The sequence below is a fragment of the Macadamia integrifolia genome, chromosome 4 (assembly GCF_013358625.1).
Source record: "Macadamia integrifolia cultivar HAES 741 chromosome 4, SCU_Mint_v3, whole genome shotgun sequence".
NCBI lineage: Eukaryota > Viridiplantae > Streptophyta > Magnoliopsida > Proteales > Proteaceae > Macadamia > Macadamia integrifolia.
Window position 1 is genome coordinate 6948337 of NC_056560.1, and position 15887 is coordinate 6964223.

A 15887-nucleotide genomic window follows, 5' to 3' on the forward strand; every position below is an offset into this window, starting at 1 on the left:
TTTACTCAATATTTATATATGGATTCTCCTTTTCGTCATCGTTGGATTCTCACTGTGCTCACAGCCCATGTACATATATGTCTCATGTGAACTCAAAGACTTAGCAAAGGGAGACACTTTGCTTCCAGTTTCTCCCGCTGGTCCTCTAAAGCTTTGACTGAAATGGCAATCCAGATCTCATAAAGGAGGGAGAGGATCCATTCCATCTCTCTCTCTAAAAAAAAAATAAAAATACACTGCAGAGTGTGTCGGTTCTATATTTTCTCAGTATCTGTTATGCATTACACGGTTTGACTTCTCATCAGAAAACACGTTCATGTTAGGCCCTCTCCATTATTCATATAACTTAGGCTTCTCATCCAATCAAAGACCCCTCATGTGAATAGAATTTCTTTGACGTTTGATTGGAATCTCTGACTGTCAGATAAACCCAATTGGATATTTCTAAATTCCCCACCGGCTAGAATTTTATTATTAAAATGCGTCATTCGTATTTTTCAATTAAATTTACATAATACGTTTCTATAGAGAGTATCAATAGACTTGATCAATCTTTATAGTCTGTGAGGGAGGAGGGTCCCTTCTTCAACTCTGCTTCTCTTTCTTCTTGAAAAAGTTCAATGAAGAGCAAACCACTTCAAAGCTTTGTTCCCTTTCTCCCAAGTCTCTTGCAGTTTTTTCTCATTTAACCCAATTGGGTTTTCTTTCTTTCTCCATTTCCATCACTGTTTCTCCTTCAACTTTTGAAAACATTAATTACAACTTCAATCTCTCTTCTCCAAGCATTTAATGGCATTCATATCAATTACTCATTTCATCCCACACGGGTTTTACCTGCGTTTCATGTCCTTAGACAGAACCCACTAACCAATCTCGTTCCTTCTTCTTTTTTCTGAAGATCTCTTTGTTTTGCTTTCGAACCCAGTTTGGATTTTCTTCAGAAGCCCTTCTGCAGATCCTTTCTCTCATGGATCTACTGAACAGGTTTTATTATCAACATGGAACTCAAGTTTTTCCTCCTCCGTTCAGAAGCCACCAACAACAGACGATCTATGGGTCACCCACGTCTTCTTCTTCTTCTTCTTCGGACACTAGTTTCCCCATCTTAGCCATTGCTATACTTGGAATCACAACAACAGCTATTCTACTGGTGAGTTACTATGTCTTCGTCATCAAATGCTGCTTGAACTGGCACCGTTTTGATCTCCTTAGACGATTTTCTATTTCACAAGCTCGACGACATGAGGACCCTTTAATGGTATATTCTCCGGCAGTTTTGAGTCGAGGCCTCGATGAAGTACTGATCCGTGCAATCCCCATTATTCAGTTCAAGAAGGGAGGAGAGAATAAAGAAAATGAAGAGATGGTGAGCTTTATCGAGTGTGCAGTTTGTTTGAATGAGTTTCAGGAAGAAGAGAGCCTAAGAGTTCTACCCAATTGCGCCCACGCCTTCCATATTGACTGCATCGATGTATGGCTCCAAAGCAATGCCAACTGCCCCCTTTGCAGATCAAGCATTTCAAGCACAACCCGAATTCCCATTGATCAAATCATCGCACCCACCTCTTCTCCTCAGGATCCAACTCCATTTATGGGGAGTAGCATTGGTGGGGATGAAGATTTTGTAGTAATTGAATTGAGGGATGAACAGAGTGTTGGTCAATCAAGCCATAGACGTCAAGGAACTGGGATTTCAGGAGAGCTTTCAGTTCAATCGATAAGCCCTTCTCCAAGGAAGCTAGAGCAGAGACCTGTTGTACCCAAAAAGACAAGGAAGTTCCATCATATGTCAAGCATGGGAGATGAATGTATTAATGTCAGAGAGAAAGATGATCAGTTCTCAATCCAGCCCATCAGGAGATCTTTCTCCATGGACTCCTCAGCCGATCGGCAGCTCTACTTATCTGTCCAAGAGATTATACAACATAATAGGCATCTCAATGAGGTTAGCACTAGTGAAGCTTGTAGCAGCAGAGTACGCAGATCTTTCTTTTCATTTAGCCAATGCAGAGGATCCAGGAATGCTGTTCTTCCTATCCAATCTGAACTTGAAAATTGAAGAAAGAGAGATCATCTTTTGTTTATCTTTATCCTTCTTTTCTGGTTTTTATTTTTACCCTTTTCTGTTAGTGTAACATTAAAATTGTTAGGAGGCCATTCATTAAAGGTTAATGTGAGATAAGTAGGATCAGTTTGATTTTATTGTATAGCAATTTGAGTTTTGGGATTATGTGAAGCTGAAGCAACATAACTGGAAAGGAGCTTGAAATGAGTAGTAATGGAATCGTGGGCATTGATTATAACCATCATTACTCAATCCACTAAGCTTGGATTGGGTGTTTGCAACCCTTTCTTTTTCTGTTCTTTTCTTTTTTATCTTTAGATTCTACCTTTCCATGAAAAAAGAAAGTGCTTGTGTTTGCTTTCTTTTTTGATATTTTAGAAGAAGTGTAAAATAGGAGCAGAAGAGAAAAGTAAGAAAGAGGGTCCCCATCTTTAGAAATGATCAACTTTGTTCCAAGGAAAGATTCCAATCTTGATGAGAGAGAGAAATAATGAATTTTGATTAGATTTGAGTTGAAAATTTTGCTTTGAATGATTACAGGAAGATAAATGCAGAATGGGCCCAATTAACTGTAGCTAATTAGAAATTCCCTCTAAGGATTCCTTCCAGAAGAAGAACCCAAGAATTCAATCAAGAAAATACTCCAAATTATTGGTCAATGCCATCAAGAACAGCTATTTCTTTCTGCCTGGTCGACCTGCATATGCTGTTTTCTAGTAAACCCAACCCAAAAAAAAGTCTTCTTAGTCTTCTCTTTCTTCATCTAATCAATAGAGTCAAATAGACCTTAGAATTACCTCCTAAATTGATCTGGTTCTGTTCAAGGAGAGCCCACTAGCTTTATAGTCTTTTTTGAAATATTATTTGGTCCTTTTTTTTTCTAATGGATGATATGCTTCTGTCTGTTACTCTGTATTCTTGCTCTTCAATGAGGTAAGTGGTCCATCTTTCCGTTTCCTTATAGCCAGTAATGCAGCTTTTAAGGCTTAGAAATTTGTAGGACAGAACAGAACAGAACAGGAAGAAAACAAAAGAGAAACAGATTTGTGTAGGGACTGGTAGGCTCTGAAGAAAGATTGGATCTAGATAGATGGGTTTCAGATGGGGAAATAAAATATAATGTTGAAGGGAAGATCTGAAAGATTACAGCGTTGCAAACAAGAGAACAGGAACAAGAGCTTAGTGGGGACACCTCTGTTTGCAGGAAATGAATATGGAGGGTGAGTTGTTAAGAGCCTCAAGGCACAATGTTCCAGAAGTTGAAATAAGTTGACACTGGATTGCAGCTTCTCCTATGTCTATGTACAATGGGATCTAAAGAAAAAAAAAAAATCTCTGTTTGAATCAGGATTGCATCTAGGAACAGCTTATGTCTTTCACTATCTTTGAGATCTGCTACACAACTATCTTTTTTTATTGGTTCTCTCCCCTAAGCCTTTCCTCTGCTCTGAAACTCAAGACCAGTAATATTTAAAAATTTCCATTGACATAGGCACAAACACTTGCCCCAAAACATTATTTTAATGAGGAGCTTCAATAGATTTTATGTATCTTAATTGTTTTCTTATTGAGCATGGACTTGGAGGCTGGAGCTCCCACTTTTTTTGAGTTTGCCTCGTACAGACTCAAAGAGAGTATAGGTAATATTAAGGGTGTCACGGGAAAAAAAGATCCTCTCTAATTATTGGACTGTTCAATTAGTCATTTAATGGTTGAGGGACCTGGGGATACATGCCCATGTGATGAAATGCATGTTCGAATCCTTACAAGAGTTGGATGGCTCTGGGCACTAATTGGGCGACTGGATTGGCTTTGGGTTGGTTTTTATTTGTCTTTTATATTAATTGAAACCAGACCGATAAGGTGCCCAATGTACAAGAGTTAAACCATAACACTAACTGGTTGTGTCCTCTATGCCTAGATATATGTTGCGTGAAAAGATTGCCCTGTTCCCTTATGATCGATGCCTCTAGCTGTTTTCCTATTCACTTGCACACTGGCACAGTAGCCACACTAGCCGTGACCATTCTCTTGCCCTTAATAAATATAACGGAGATATTATAAGTCAATCTCTTCTACTCCTTTAGTCTTCTACACTGATTTTTCAACATTAACCCAACCCAGCCAAAAACCTGAAGAAGGGAATTCTCAACCGACTGGCTGGAAATCCCAACCCAAGCCCATTTATCAGGCCCAAGTTTCAATTCCTAGCCGTAAAATTGACGGCCATCTCGGGAGCGAGGGACTAATGATTTAATCTCTAAGTGTCTGAAGCTCTCAATAAGCTTTCAACCTAAGAGCATGGTTTATGTATCGGTATCGTATTGGATGTATTAGTCATAGGGTATCGATATTGGTTGAGACCGATTTACAATATTTGGCTGATCTGGATCAGTTATCTGTATCGTTTTAAGGATAAAAAAAATATATATATTTTTTAAAAAAGTCGAAGGCAAAACCGATCAATACTTGTCGATTCAATCCAATCCAAATAAGTATTGAATACCAATACCAATACCAATACCAATACCATACCATCCCCTAAATCCATGCGTAAGAGGACACTTTGGCGACATCGCCCTCTAACCTTACTTATGCATGGCATACATAAGGTGTTATATATTTCTGAATCCATTACAAAAAAAAAATAAATAAATATATTTCTGAATCCAAAATCATGAGTTGGCATAATTAAGAAACAACTCTGCTCAATGTTTAATCAATACAAGATGTGCATATGATTGAGTTTTCTGTTGAGATTTGACATAAGGCTAACACATGAATGCATCCAAGAATTAGATTAGTTAGTTGATTAGCCTTTCGGAAAAAAAAAAAAAATATATATATATATATATATATATTATCATCCCATGGAACACTCCCACTGGGTTGGGTTAAGGACTGATTATTGTCTGTCGTGGCTGTGGTGGTGCGATGAACATTGGATGATCGAGATGATATCGGCACATATCCCAATGTCGTTCCAGCCTTCTGATGCTTGTCGCACCGCCACACCCACGGCAAAGGATGTTTCATTAGGTTGGGGAGGGGGGGGGAGCGATGGACCCACGAAATATGGTAGTTGAACGTTTTCATAATTGAAGTGACTCCTCAATCTTGCCATATTTTCTTGTTCAAATTAATCATCAAGTAATCTTCTTAAGAAAGAAAAAAAAAAATCAAGTAATTTAGTTGAAAAATGGAAATATTTAATTTTGGTGAAAATTTATATGTCTATCCCTATTGTGCGAATGTTTGATAATATCACTATTGTTTCTCAATACCTTATATTCATCATTCGATTCTATCCCATTGATCAAGGGATTAATTCTCCTTTAGTCATGGATGGAGGAAAACTCAATCCTTTATTTTTTATAGGGAAGAGGTTTTATGCATGACCACTTGCTGAATGCAAAACAAAATATTGTAAAATTTTATATTTACCAAAAGAGTGCAAATTAAGACATATATTTGGGATTGAAAAGAGTCTTGCTACTATATCCTCTTTCATTATTTATTTTGGTTATAATCAAACTTATTTGGTTTAGCACCAATTTTCACATCATTCTTTTATTTGGCATGATTAGGTATGACAGGCCCAATTAAAAATAATTTTTTACCTTATTTTTATTTTGATTTCATTTGCATTCCCCATGATTTCTTTCTACTTTTCCAAACTATATGAAGCTTTGAAGATATAAAAAAGAAAAAGAAAAAAATAAATTGTTATGAAAGTTAATTTCATTTCTAGAGAAAGGAAGATAGAAATCCCACAACCCAATGGGTATGTAGTTTTGTTGATTAACAAATTCCAACTTGAGAGATTGGTTTCCATTGATTCTGATTTGATTCCGATTTTGAAACATCCCAAATTTGACTTGACTTAGCATAACTCTGTTTAACTCAATATGCATAAAATCATGCTTTATCCTACTAAGTTGATTCCATTCTGAGTTTTGAAACCTTGATTGAAAGAAACAATTGTATTGCTATCAGTGTAATGGTTCATAGTAAAGACAAAATCATTCAAAAATGATATATTTTTTTAAAAAATAAGAATAAAATTCAATACAAATTGTTACAATGGATTCATATCTACATTGATATCGGCCAAGATCAATACTGATTCGATACCAATATATATTTTTGTGATAAACATTCGATTCCATTATTTAAAACCATGAATGAAAAGTGAGACATTCAATGAACCGTCCTTATTTTACTTTCTTAATCGGTAATAAATAGGATTAGTTACTAGTAACCCAAAACCAATAATATTTTCTAATGGTCTAAAAAAATAAAAATTGGAATCAGCTTCCCCCCTATAGAATTTTTTTTTTCTTTTTTTATTTTTTTTCTTTTTTTCCGGTTCTTGAAAAGGTTGTTTTGACTGATTTCAGCTTGATTTCTGACCTATTATTTGAACTTTAGATATTTTATTCTGAATCCATGGAAGTTAGTCCAAAGTCACATGAGACATTAACCACATTAGGGTTCTACCCAAAAAACAAAAAAAAAAAAAAAAAAAAAAGAAAGAAAGAGAAAACTAGACTTTAGGGAGAGAATCAGATTGCCAATCCCACTTGTAGAGATTAGTTAAATTGTTAATTAAAAGAAGATCCCCAGCCGTCCACAAAGTGAGAATCCTTTCACATTGGCTTTTTTTATCATGACCATATTGGGACTATATTGACACTTTCTATCTTTAGTCACTGTATGTGGGCCCTCTTGATGATAAAAGTCAGGATTTTTTCACACTATGATTGGTCGAGTCTGGATCTTCTCTTCATTTGGTCCTGCTGTCCCATATCCACCCTCCACATGGGGACGGTGGTGAGTGGGGACTGATCTAAACCCTTAACCCACTCCTAGTTCACATGACTCCTTCCGTATGGAGAGTTTAGATCTGTCCTCACCTGTCCTCATGTGGGGAGTTGATTCGAACTCCATAGATGGTGGTGTGAGTGTAAGTCTGACTTTGATGGTTTGAATTCGACCTGAACCTAAATATAGTTTGGATTAAAATTTCTAACATTAAGGTTGAGTTAGGGTTAAACAACACTGACTTTGGTTTAGGGTTGGATTGGCTTGAGTTGAAGCCTAAGCTCAACCCTGGCCTGACCCAACTTAATCTGACCTTGATTTTAACAATGATTTATATAATATAATTAGGGCTACCACTCTATCCTTTTTTATTTTGAATAATAGAATTTGCATCATTGATTATTATTATTTTTGATAGAATGTGCCATTGATTATTATGATTAGGTGTCTTGAAAATCTATTATTTTGTTGTACTTCATAGTTTTAGTTGCATATTGATCATTTGATCTATTGGTGTTTCTTTTTTTTCTTTTTCTGTTTTTTAATGCATTGGACACATGGCAAAATCAGGGCCAATCATTATTAACATGACCTTAGCAAGAATCAAACCCAACTAGGGCCAACTCAGTCCAAATATGATCAATTAGGGCCTGGTTGGGTTGGCATAAGTCTGATAGGGTTAGGCCCAGATATGAACCTAATAAGATTGAGTTGGACTTGAATTGAAATTTAGGGACCTAAAATTGAACTAGAGTTTTAAGAAATCCAGCCCAATCAATCCTTATTTCACTCTTAGATAGTGAGATCCCAAGTGCGGGGGAGAGGAATTACTCTCCCCATGTGCTGTGGCATGAAAAATTCCTTTCACATGGGTTTCTCCAACTCTAAACGATAAATCACTATTCACTAGCTTGTCTTTCACTAATGATGCTTCCAATCTTCCACTAGAGGGTGGGGGGTGTTTAAAAAGTCAAACGACGTAAGCAAATGAAATGAATACTCTTTTTACGTCATAGGGAATCAATATTACATTCCTCGTGACAAATGATAATACGTTAAGAAGTGGGACCCACAACACGTGTCATACTTCCTTTTATCAATTAAAGGAAGCGTTAAATCCACGTGACCAAACCGGTCCCCGGTATCCCAGCTGGTTTTTATTGTGGGTATCAAACAACACGAGGCTAAATTAATCAACCCTAAACCTTATTAACTAAAACCTAATCACAAAGATTAGATTTTTATTCTTTAAGAAGAAGAATAATCTTATCTTCTTCCCCTCCCCTCCTTCCCCCCCTTTCCCCACCTTCCCCCCCTTCCCCATTCTCATAATCAAACACAGACGAAACCATAGCTTAGGACTTAGGTGGTATAAAAATAAAGTGAAAAAAAAAAGAAGCCATCACATTGACCATCCATGTACAATGTACTCAAACACGTCACTCTCAAAAGGTTCTATAACATGTGTGGCTATTTCACATCCATTGGATCTTCCACGCCATTAGATCTTGACCCTCTAAATTAAATGTCCAATCACTTACCTTTCCCTCCCAGTTAAAATGCCATTGGCAAGGGGGGTTGTTACTTGTAAGTCAGCCTAGCCAGCCCGCCCGCCCCTTGTGCAGCATCATTGTGAAGTCAGTGAGTAGAAGAAGAAGAAGGAGGAGGAAAGCAGCAGTCATGGAAGAAGACAAGGAAGTGGGAGAAGTTGTTAAGTACAGAGGAGTGAGGAGAAGGCCATGGGGTAAATTCGCAGCTGAGATTCGCGACTCTACAAGACATGGTGTGCGAGTTTGGTTGGGTACTTTTAGTACAGCTGAGGAGGCGGCTAGAGCTTATGATCAAGCTGCTTTTAGGATGAGAGGTTCTCTTGCTGTTCTCAATTTCCCAGATGAATATCCTTCGTCCCAACCTCATCGTTCATCTGGGTCTTCTTCTTCATCTTCATCTTCATTGCGTGAGAATAGAGAGAAACAAAGGCATGCTGGGAAGGATGTTATTGAATTGGAGTGCTTGGATGATAAGCTGTTGGATGAGCTTCTTGCTACTGATGAGAAGAAGAACAAGAAAAAGTGAGATTGTGGGTTTTCCCACCTGGGCTCTCTCTCTCTCTCTCTCTCTCTCTCTCTCTCTCTCTCTCTCTCTCCTTTCTTTCTTTCTTTCTTTCTTTCTTGTTTGGTTGGCTTGAAAGTTGGAATTCATCATAAAGGATGGTTGTTTGGTTTTGCTGATCATCATCCTCTCATGATCAGGTGTTTTACTGTTGTAAAATTGAGTTATTGGAATATATGAGCTTTTATAGTCTATACATGGGTATGCTTTTTTAATGCATTATTAAGTGTGTAGTTCAGAACTAAGCATCTTCAAAGGTAGAAAGAAAGGGGGAAGTTTAAATTTTCAAGGGAAGGTCTTTTCTTAGTCTTCCAGTCCTTTGAACCTGACATATACATGTTTTGAGAAGGTTTTCATCTTATGTTCATTGATCAATAAATTTATATGGTGCATGTAACTGTCAACAGAATCTGTATTTTCTATTTTTCTTTGGTGCATGCTTCTTGGATAGGTTGACTCTGATTCTACAGTGAGATTGGTATATAAAGACCAAAAAAAAATTGGTGATCAAAGTTGATGCTTTTTCCATCATTTTCATGGTCTGACTTGTTCCGCAAACTGTATTGAAATCTTCACTTTTTGATTCCTCTAACAAAACTGAGGGTCTGAGGGAGGAATTCTCCTATTCATTTACATAGCTACCTGTTGTTCTTGAGCCTTCCTATGATTTGCGTAAAGAGTGTTGTGGGTACGATGTCTTGTATTCTATCTCTTGCGTTAGTGGGTTCACACCGCTATTGTTATATGGGTATTTTAATAATATGTCTCTATATATAGGTTTCATTATAAATTTGTAGTGATGGCTCATTTTTCAGTAATCTGAAAGAGGCATGAGAACAAGTGATTGTAACCCTATTTTCAATTGATAGTGAATCAATAGATCTCATCTAATGGTGGACATAGACATTAATCTTGCCGAACAACAACGTAAATCCTTGCATTGTGTAATTGTTTGCTTGCATTTTCTATTCCTTTCTACATCATTTTAACTTTTCGTTTTCAACAAAGAGTTCAGCATCAGCAGATTCATGAACCCTTTGAACCCTTTTGTGATAGGAGCTGAAAGAATCATTTTTTATGAGGGAATTTCTTCTCAACCAGAATCACTAGGAATAAACCCATGGTCTTTCTTACTTCTCAGTCTTTTCCAAAATATTCCTTAATATTCTATGTCATCTGCTTTGATGAAGTGGGAATTGCTTTAAGCTCTTTATAAGCTAGCTTGATTAGTATAATTCCTCATAGACAGAGGATGCTCTTGTTTTGGGTCCAAGAAAGATATTGCTCAGGAAACTTGATTAGGGAACCGTTTGGCCTGGACCATAGACCTAATGTGTGCAGTATTGAGTCTATTGATCACTACCGAGTTTAAAGTTTTGGGCCTGAAAAAAAATACTGGGCTTGAATTTTGTTTTAGAAATCTTTCACCAAAGCAATTGAAGTGGCCAAACATTTAGCACCAAAATGAAATTTACAAACCTCAAAAGAAAGACCACTGCATCTTTCATGCAGACACGAATCATATTCTCGAAAATAGGTTGTCATTTCAGTGGCGTTTAGGCTTAGAATCAAAACATAATATAGGCTTACGGCCAGTGTTTATTTTTCATTTGTTCTGTGGGTGGTCGGTCCAATTAGGTAAGTTTGACTGGCCTATTTTGGGTCATGGCCTATTTAGAGTCCGAATGGGTGAGGTAAACAAGAAGGATGATATAGAGGATGATGCTTCCCAAATAATTAAATTAAAGTAGGATGGATAAAATGAAGAAGTTTATCTTAAGTGTTGTGTAACCGATGCATTTCTTTGAAACTGAAAGGAAAATTCTACAGAATAGCCATAAGATTGGCTATGATATATAGGGTGGAATGATGAGAAGTCAAAAAGCGTGATAAGATGAATTGAGTATGGCAAAGATGAGGATGTTGAGATGAATGTCTAGAAAAAATAGGAAAGATAGAGTAAGAAATGGTTGTATTAGAGCTGATTTGGGAGTTTCCCTAATTTGGGACAAACTCCGCGAAAGTTATTTGAGGTGGTACGATTATGTTCAACGGAAACCCTTGGATGCACCAATAAGGAAGAGTGATCAGATTCAGATGGAAAGAGTTAAAAATGATTTAGTCATGTCTAAAATAACTATAGGAGAAATAGTAAGGAAAGATATGGAAAGTTTAAAGAGAAACGATTTTTGTAGCCAACCCCATCTAGGTGGGATTTTTCTTGAGGAGTTGAATGTTCCTTTAGTTTTACTTATTTTATAATTTTTCCCTCTTTTGGATCCATGTAGCCAATCCCATTTAATTGGGAATAGGGGTGAGTTGTTATTATTGCCCATTCATAGATTTTTTTTTTTTTTTTTTTTTGAGAGCCCACTCATAGGTCAAATAAGAAATTCTAAACCAAATATCGAAAGGCATTTCTGATGCTTTTAGAAGTAAATAGAAATCTAGTACACATGTTTGCCTGTAGTATTCTATTATATCGAAATGTCAATCATCTTGCAATTTCCATCATTATGTTCTGACCCGACCCCCATTTGGTTGTGTTTGAAATTATTTTTTCCGAATCCAATCCAAAGGTCAGATGTCGTGGCTTAAGAGATTCTCATCAGATGTACTAGATGAGGCCCAATGTACTGTTGGGGGCATCATAGTGGTCCATGCACTTATGAGCTCAGGAATAGTTTTGGTCATTAGTACCCTCCTGCTCAGGTTAAAGTTTTTCTTTTGGATCAATTTTCAAGTTTAGGGTTGGAATTATGGTTGTGACTGCTATGAGCAAGAAATGAGAAAGGAAAGGAAATACTGATTTATTTATTTTTTTAAATACAATAAATTTTAAAAATTATTATCGTAATACTTACAAAGGAAAGCCCATTCATTATCATTTTTTTTTGTAGAAACAGTTTTTTATTTATTGACAAAAAAAAAAAAAAAAAAAAAAATTGAATAGAACATTTGGTTTCAATTAGTCACCTTTCAAATAAAGGTTTTAACTTTATGACCTTTAAAATCAAATTTTATTTTCTTCTAAAATGTATTTTAAACACCATTTGCTCACAATAGGAATAAGCAATGTTAGTGAAACTTCGTTCTAGCAAACCCACTCAATTGCATCTCAAAGTTCAAGTGTAGGGTTTCCTTACCCCAAACAAAAAAAAAAAGTGTAGGGTTCAAGGTTGGCCCAGTAAGCCTGAGCTCACCTAAATCCATCCAAAAACTTCAAGGCTTGGGCATCTCAAAGTTCAACTGTAGGGTTTCCTTACCCGGAAAAAAAAAAAAAAAAAAAAAAAAGTGTAGGGTTCAAGGTTGGCCCAGTAAGCCTGAGCTCACCTAAATCCATCCAAAAACTTCAAGGCTTGGGCTAATGTAGTGTTGAGATTTTTGAGCCTGGGGTCAGGGCAAGGCTGGGCTTGGATCTCTCTCTCTCTCTCTCATATGCACGTACACACGTACACATGCACACACTTATGCTCGTACACACGCACATTAGCTATATCAAAAATATAAATAATTAAGATAAAAGCCCATCCTTGCCTGGTTGCACCCTATTCACGTGTTCAACTTTATTTAAAGGAAGTAATGACACCTCTATAGGTATATTTAGAACTTAACATCTACTTTTAATTGCTTTTATCTTATTCTCAAAATTTGTTTGAGTTAAGGGTATAAAAGGGGTTTTCAAAAATAATTTCTATGTGACTTTATCATTGTAATATGAAATAACAATATCTATCTTTATTGGGAAAAAAAATCTTATACTAAAAGGCAAACAATTAATTAAATTAGAAGGACCAAAAAATAAGATTATAAATTATTCGATACCTTAAGGGTGCCAATAAAAAAATCTCATATTTAAAACTTTATATGATCAACAAATTTTTTTTTAAGAGAAAACACATTCATTTGTTTTACTGTATCTTGTGAAATATGTATATTAAAATACTTCACAACTTTGATGAAGTTGAAGATACTTAGAAGATTTACGAGTTTTTTCATCCTTACTAATCACATATGACATATCCTCTAACAACTTAAAATTAGTCAAATGACATCACCTCCATCTTGTTATAACTTATCCTTCCCCCACCCCCATTTTTTTCAACCGGTACAGTAGTAGGTGATCAAAGTCTATTAGTTGAACAAGAGATAATGAGATCAATCTGCATCCTTTTTCTTTCTTTTTTTTCCTTGGGTAAACAGTATAATATTTAATCACAGAAAACAAGCAAATGCTTTCATGAAAATAATTAATAATTATAAAGAAAATACTTATTTTTTTTGCTAACAAGTATTGTATCTAGGCCTTTGACCTGACTAGTCCTACGGGGTTCATACTGACCCCACAACTGTATGAACAGTATCATACCAGAGTTGAATGAGAATCATTCAGCTTTCTCAAAAAGCAGCAAAGAGTACTAGACACTCCAATATGAATGGCCCGAAGAAGATAAGAGGAGTTGATTTCAGAATCACACGTTTCCTGAAGCAAAGATCCCTTGCCAACTCGACTACCTCCTTGAGATTAAAGCAAATACTTTGTTTATGATAATTTGGTTAGTTTTATTGAAGTACCAAGCAAAATATGCTGTAGTTTTAAGTGGTGGTGATATTCTGCTTAAAATTTTAGTGGTTCTAGTAATATATGTATATGTATGGACATCTATTTCTATTCTTTTTCTAATTTTGTATTTTTTTTTAGTCAGAGTTAGATTAAACATTAATTAAATAGTTAAACTATTTTCAAATTTGTTGTCTTTTTAATTTGAATCAAATTTGTCTTAAACTTTGACAAGTTTCATACCAAAATTTTTCTTGGTTGAAAGCTTAGCTAAAATAAGCAGGTCAAAGGTCAACTCATAGAGATATTATCAAATAACTATTTTTTGAATTTATGATTAAAAGTTGACGAAGAAAAGGTTTGAGTAGAAAAAGGTCAGGTGAATCATAAAATATTTGTGTTTACCAAGAAAAATAAAATATAATATTTACACTCTTATTTAATTAGGCTTATTGAATGGATAATTGAAGTCATATATGTTTTAATTTCTTGCAAGTAATTACATAAAAAGTATGATTATCCATAATATACAACTTGATGACAACTCTAAGAAAAACTAATAGTCTGAAATGTGAATGCACCCACATTATTTTATTTATTTATTTTTGTAATGACACCCTTAGAACTTATAGGGTCTTATCAAATGAACATATGACTTAGAATTACTTCTTATTGAATAAGGTTCAATTTTGCATAAGATGATTGCTAGGCAATTGTTTTGATTTCTACCTGGTCTGAAAGGACCTCTAGTGTCTTATGAAGACTTCATAGAGATAACAAAGAATTGAATTAGTGCAAGATCTTTGCTAAGAACTGGTATTTTAATATTTTTAATGAGTTTCTCCCAATTGTACAATCTTAATTATCAAATTAAAGATTTATAAAATAATTAAAGAAGTTTCTTAGGGAGAGTTGTCTCGCGTCCCTAGATATTCTCTACCTATCCACCTATGTGAGTTTAAGGCATAGTAGAACTAGGCATCCCATAAATTTATTGATATGGAACCATGCAAATGAGTTTTTCTCTAATTGGAAACATAACAAAGAAAAAGAGAATATGGGTCAAATCCCGTGTGTTACTGCCAAACTTTTAGAGATATGCTTCTCCTCAATCTATTTCAATTTGTTTAAGACACTCAAGCCCGCAGGAATGTTGGACCTTGTAGTCTGAGCTTGAACTTGACCAGCCAGCCCATGCAAATTTCTCACACAAACTCAATAACTTATCTTTGTATTAGCATTATTAAAACATTGCTTAAATAGACAAAAAAAGCTCATTAGAGGTAGCTAGTTTGAATTAACCAAGTATCAAATTTTAGAGTCCAAATCAAATGCCTTCTCTTATATTAATATACATTCAAATACTCCAGAGTCTCGACCATTGGTGTTAATTTTTCTACATTCTTGATTTTTTAAACCTTTTATTTTGTCACTTGGCAAATAAAGGTGCTGGTGGCAGTGGAGGAGAAGGAGGTGCTGGTGGCGATTGAAATTGCATTGGATGCATGTGAAGTTTTATTTTTAACATAAAATTACTATTTTTTCCATCAAATTATCCATGTACTCGTTAAAAATCACCCCTTCTATTTCTCCTTTTTTTTTTTTGAAGATAGAAGTTCCAAATTAAAGTGGTTTTTTGTTTTAAACTTATTTCTCACCAATCTTTTTTATCCCACTTTATTCTCAAGAACAAAAAATGAACCGATGATAATAAATGGATTTCTATTCTTCTTCATTTCTAGGATCATCCAACAGATAATGAAAACAAACTAGAATCCATGGGTGAAGAAATTCTCTCTTCATCATGTTGATATTGATTTCAAGACTGAAACTTCTATGAAGGTTGGTGCACCATGGAGGAAGAAAAAGAAGGTTTGGATTCTTTTTATGGAATGTCATTATTTCTGATGATCAAGACATGACTAAAACAAACTAGGTTTCAAGATTTCAAACACGAGGATAGTAGGAGGGATCTATATAAGAAGTGGGTTCATTGCATTAAGGATATAATTAGCTTCATTTTTCTTCCCTTGGTTGACAAGGATGATAGCACAATTAAAGATGAAACAACCTTTCATCATCAACATTTTGACTTTGCCACATGAGGCCGAAGGTCAAAGGTGTCACAAGAATTACAGACCAGCTCAATTAAGTTTATAATTGGTATTCAATCTCCACCTTCGTAGAAGCTTCAGATTCTTAATGGTGTTACTTACCTTTTAGAATTTAATCACTTAAATCAATATGATGAATCATTGAATATAAAAATAATATACTAGACATTCGATAGAAATTCATATCTGGATCCATATCGTTTGAAGGAAG

The 15887-nt window shown here is 35.3% G+C and overlaps 2 protein-coding genes across 2 annotated transcripts; both read left to right on the forward strand.

Annotated features, from left to right (window-relative positions):
- The first annotated feature begins 549 nt into the window (after window positions 1-549).
- On the forward strand, window positions 550-2306 carry LOC122076136 (RING-H2 finger protein ATL16). Its single transcript, XM_042641439.1, has one exon. The coding sequence runs from the start codon at window positions 968-970 to the stop codon at window positions 2057-2059; it is 1092 nt and encodes a 363-aa protein (XP_042497373.1). The 5' UTR covers window positions 550-967; the 3' UTR covers window positions 2060-2306.
- Window positions 2307-8499: 6193 nt separating this feature from the next.
- On the forward strand, window positions 8500-9220 carry LOC122075284 (ethylene-responsive transcription factor ERF098-like). The gene has a single exon (XM_042640257.1). It carries the CDS (start codon window positions 8570-8572, stop codon window positions 8963-8965), a length of 396 nt encoding a protein of 131 aa, XP_042496191.1. The 5' UTR covers window positions 8500-8569; the 3' UTR covers window positions 8966-9220.
- Window positions 9221-15887: the final 6667 nt, after the last annotated feature.

What these genes read in the sequence shown, in the direction of transcription:
- LOC122075284 (XM_042640257.1), top strand. Translation starts at nt 8,570, where the DNA reads ATGGAAGAAGACAAGGAAGTGGGAGAAGTTGTTAAGTACAGAGGAGTG.
- LOC122076136 (XM_042641439.1), top strand. Translation starts at nt 968, where the DNA reads ATGGATCTACTGAACAGGTTTTATTATCAACATGGAACTCAAGTTTTT.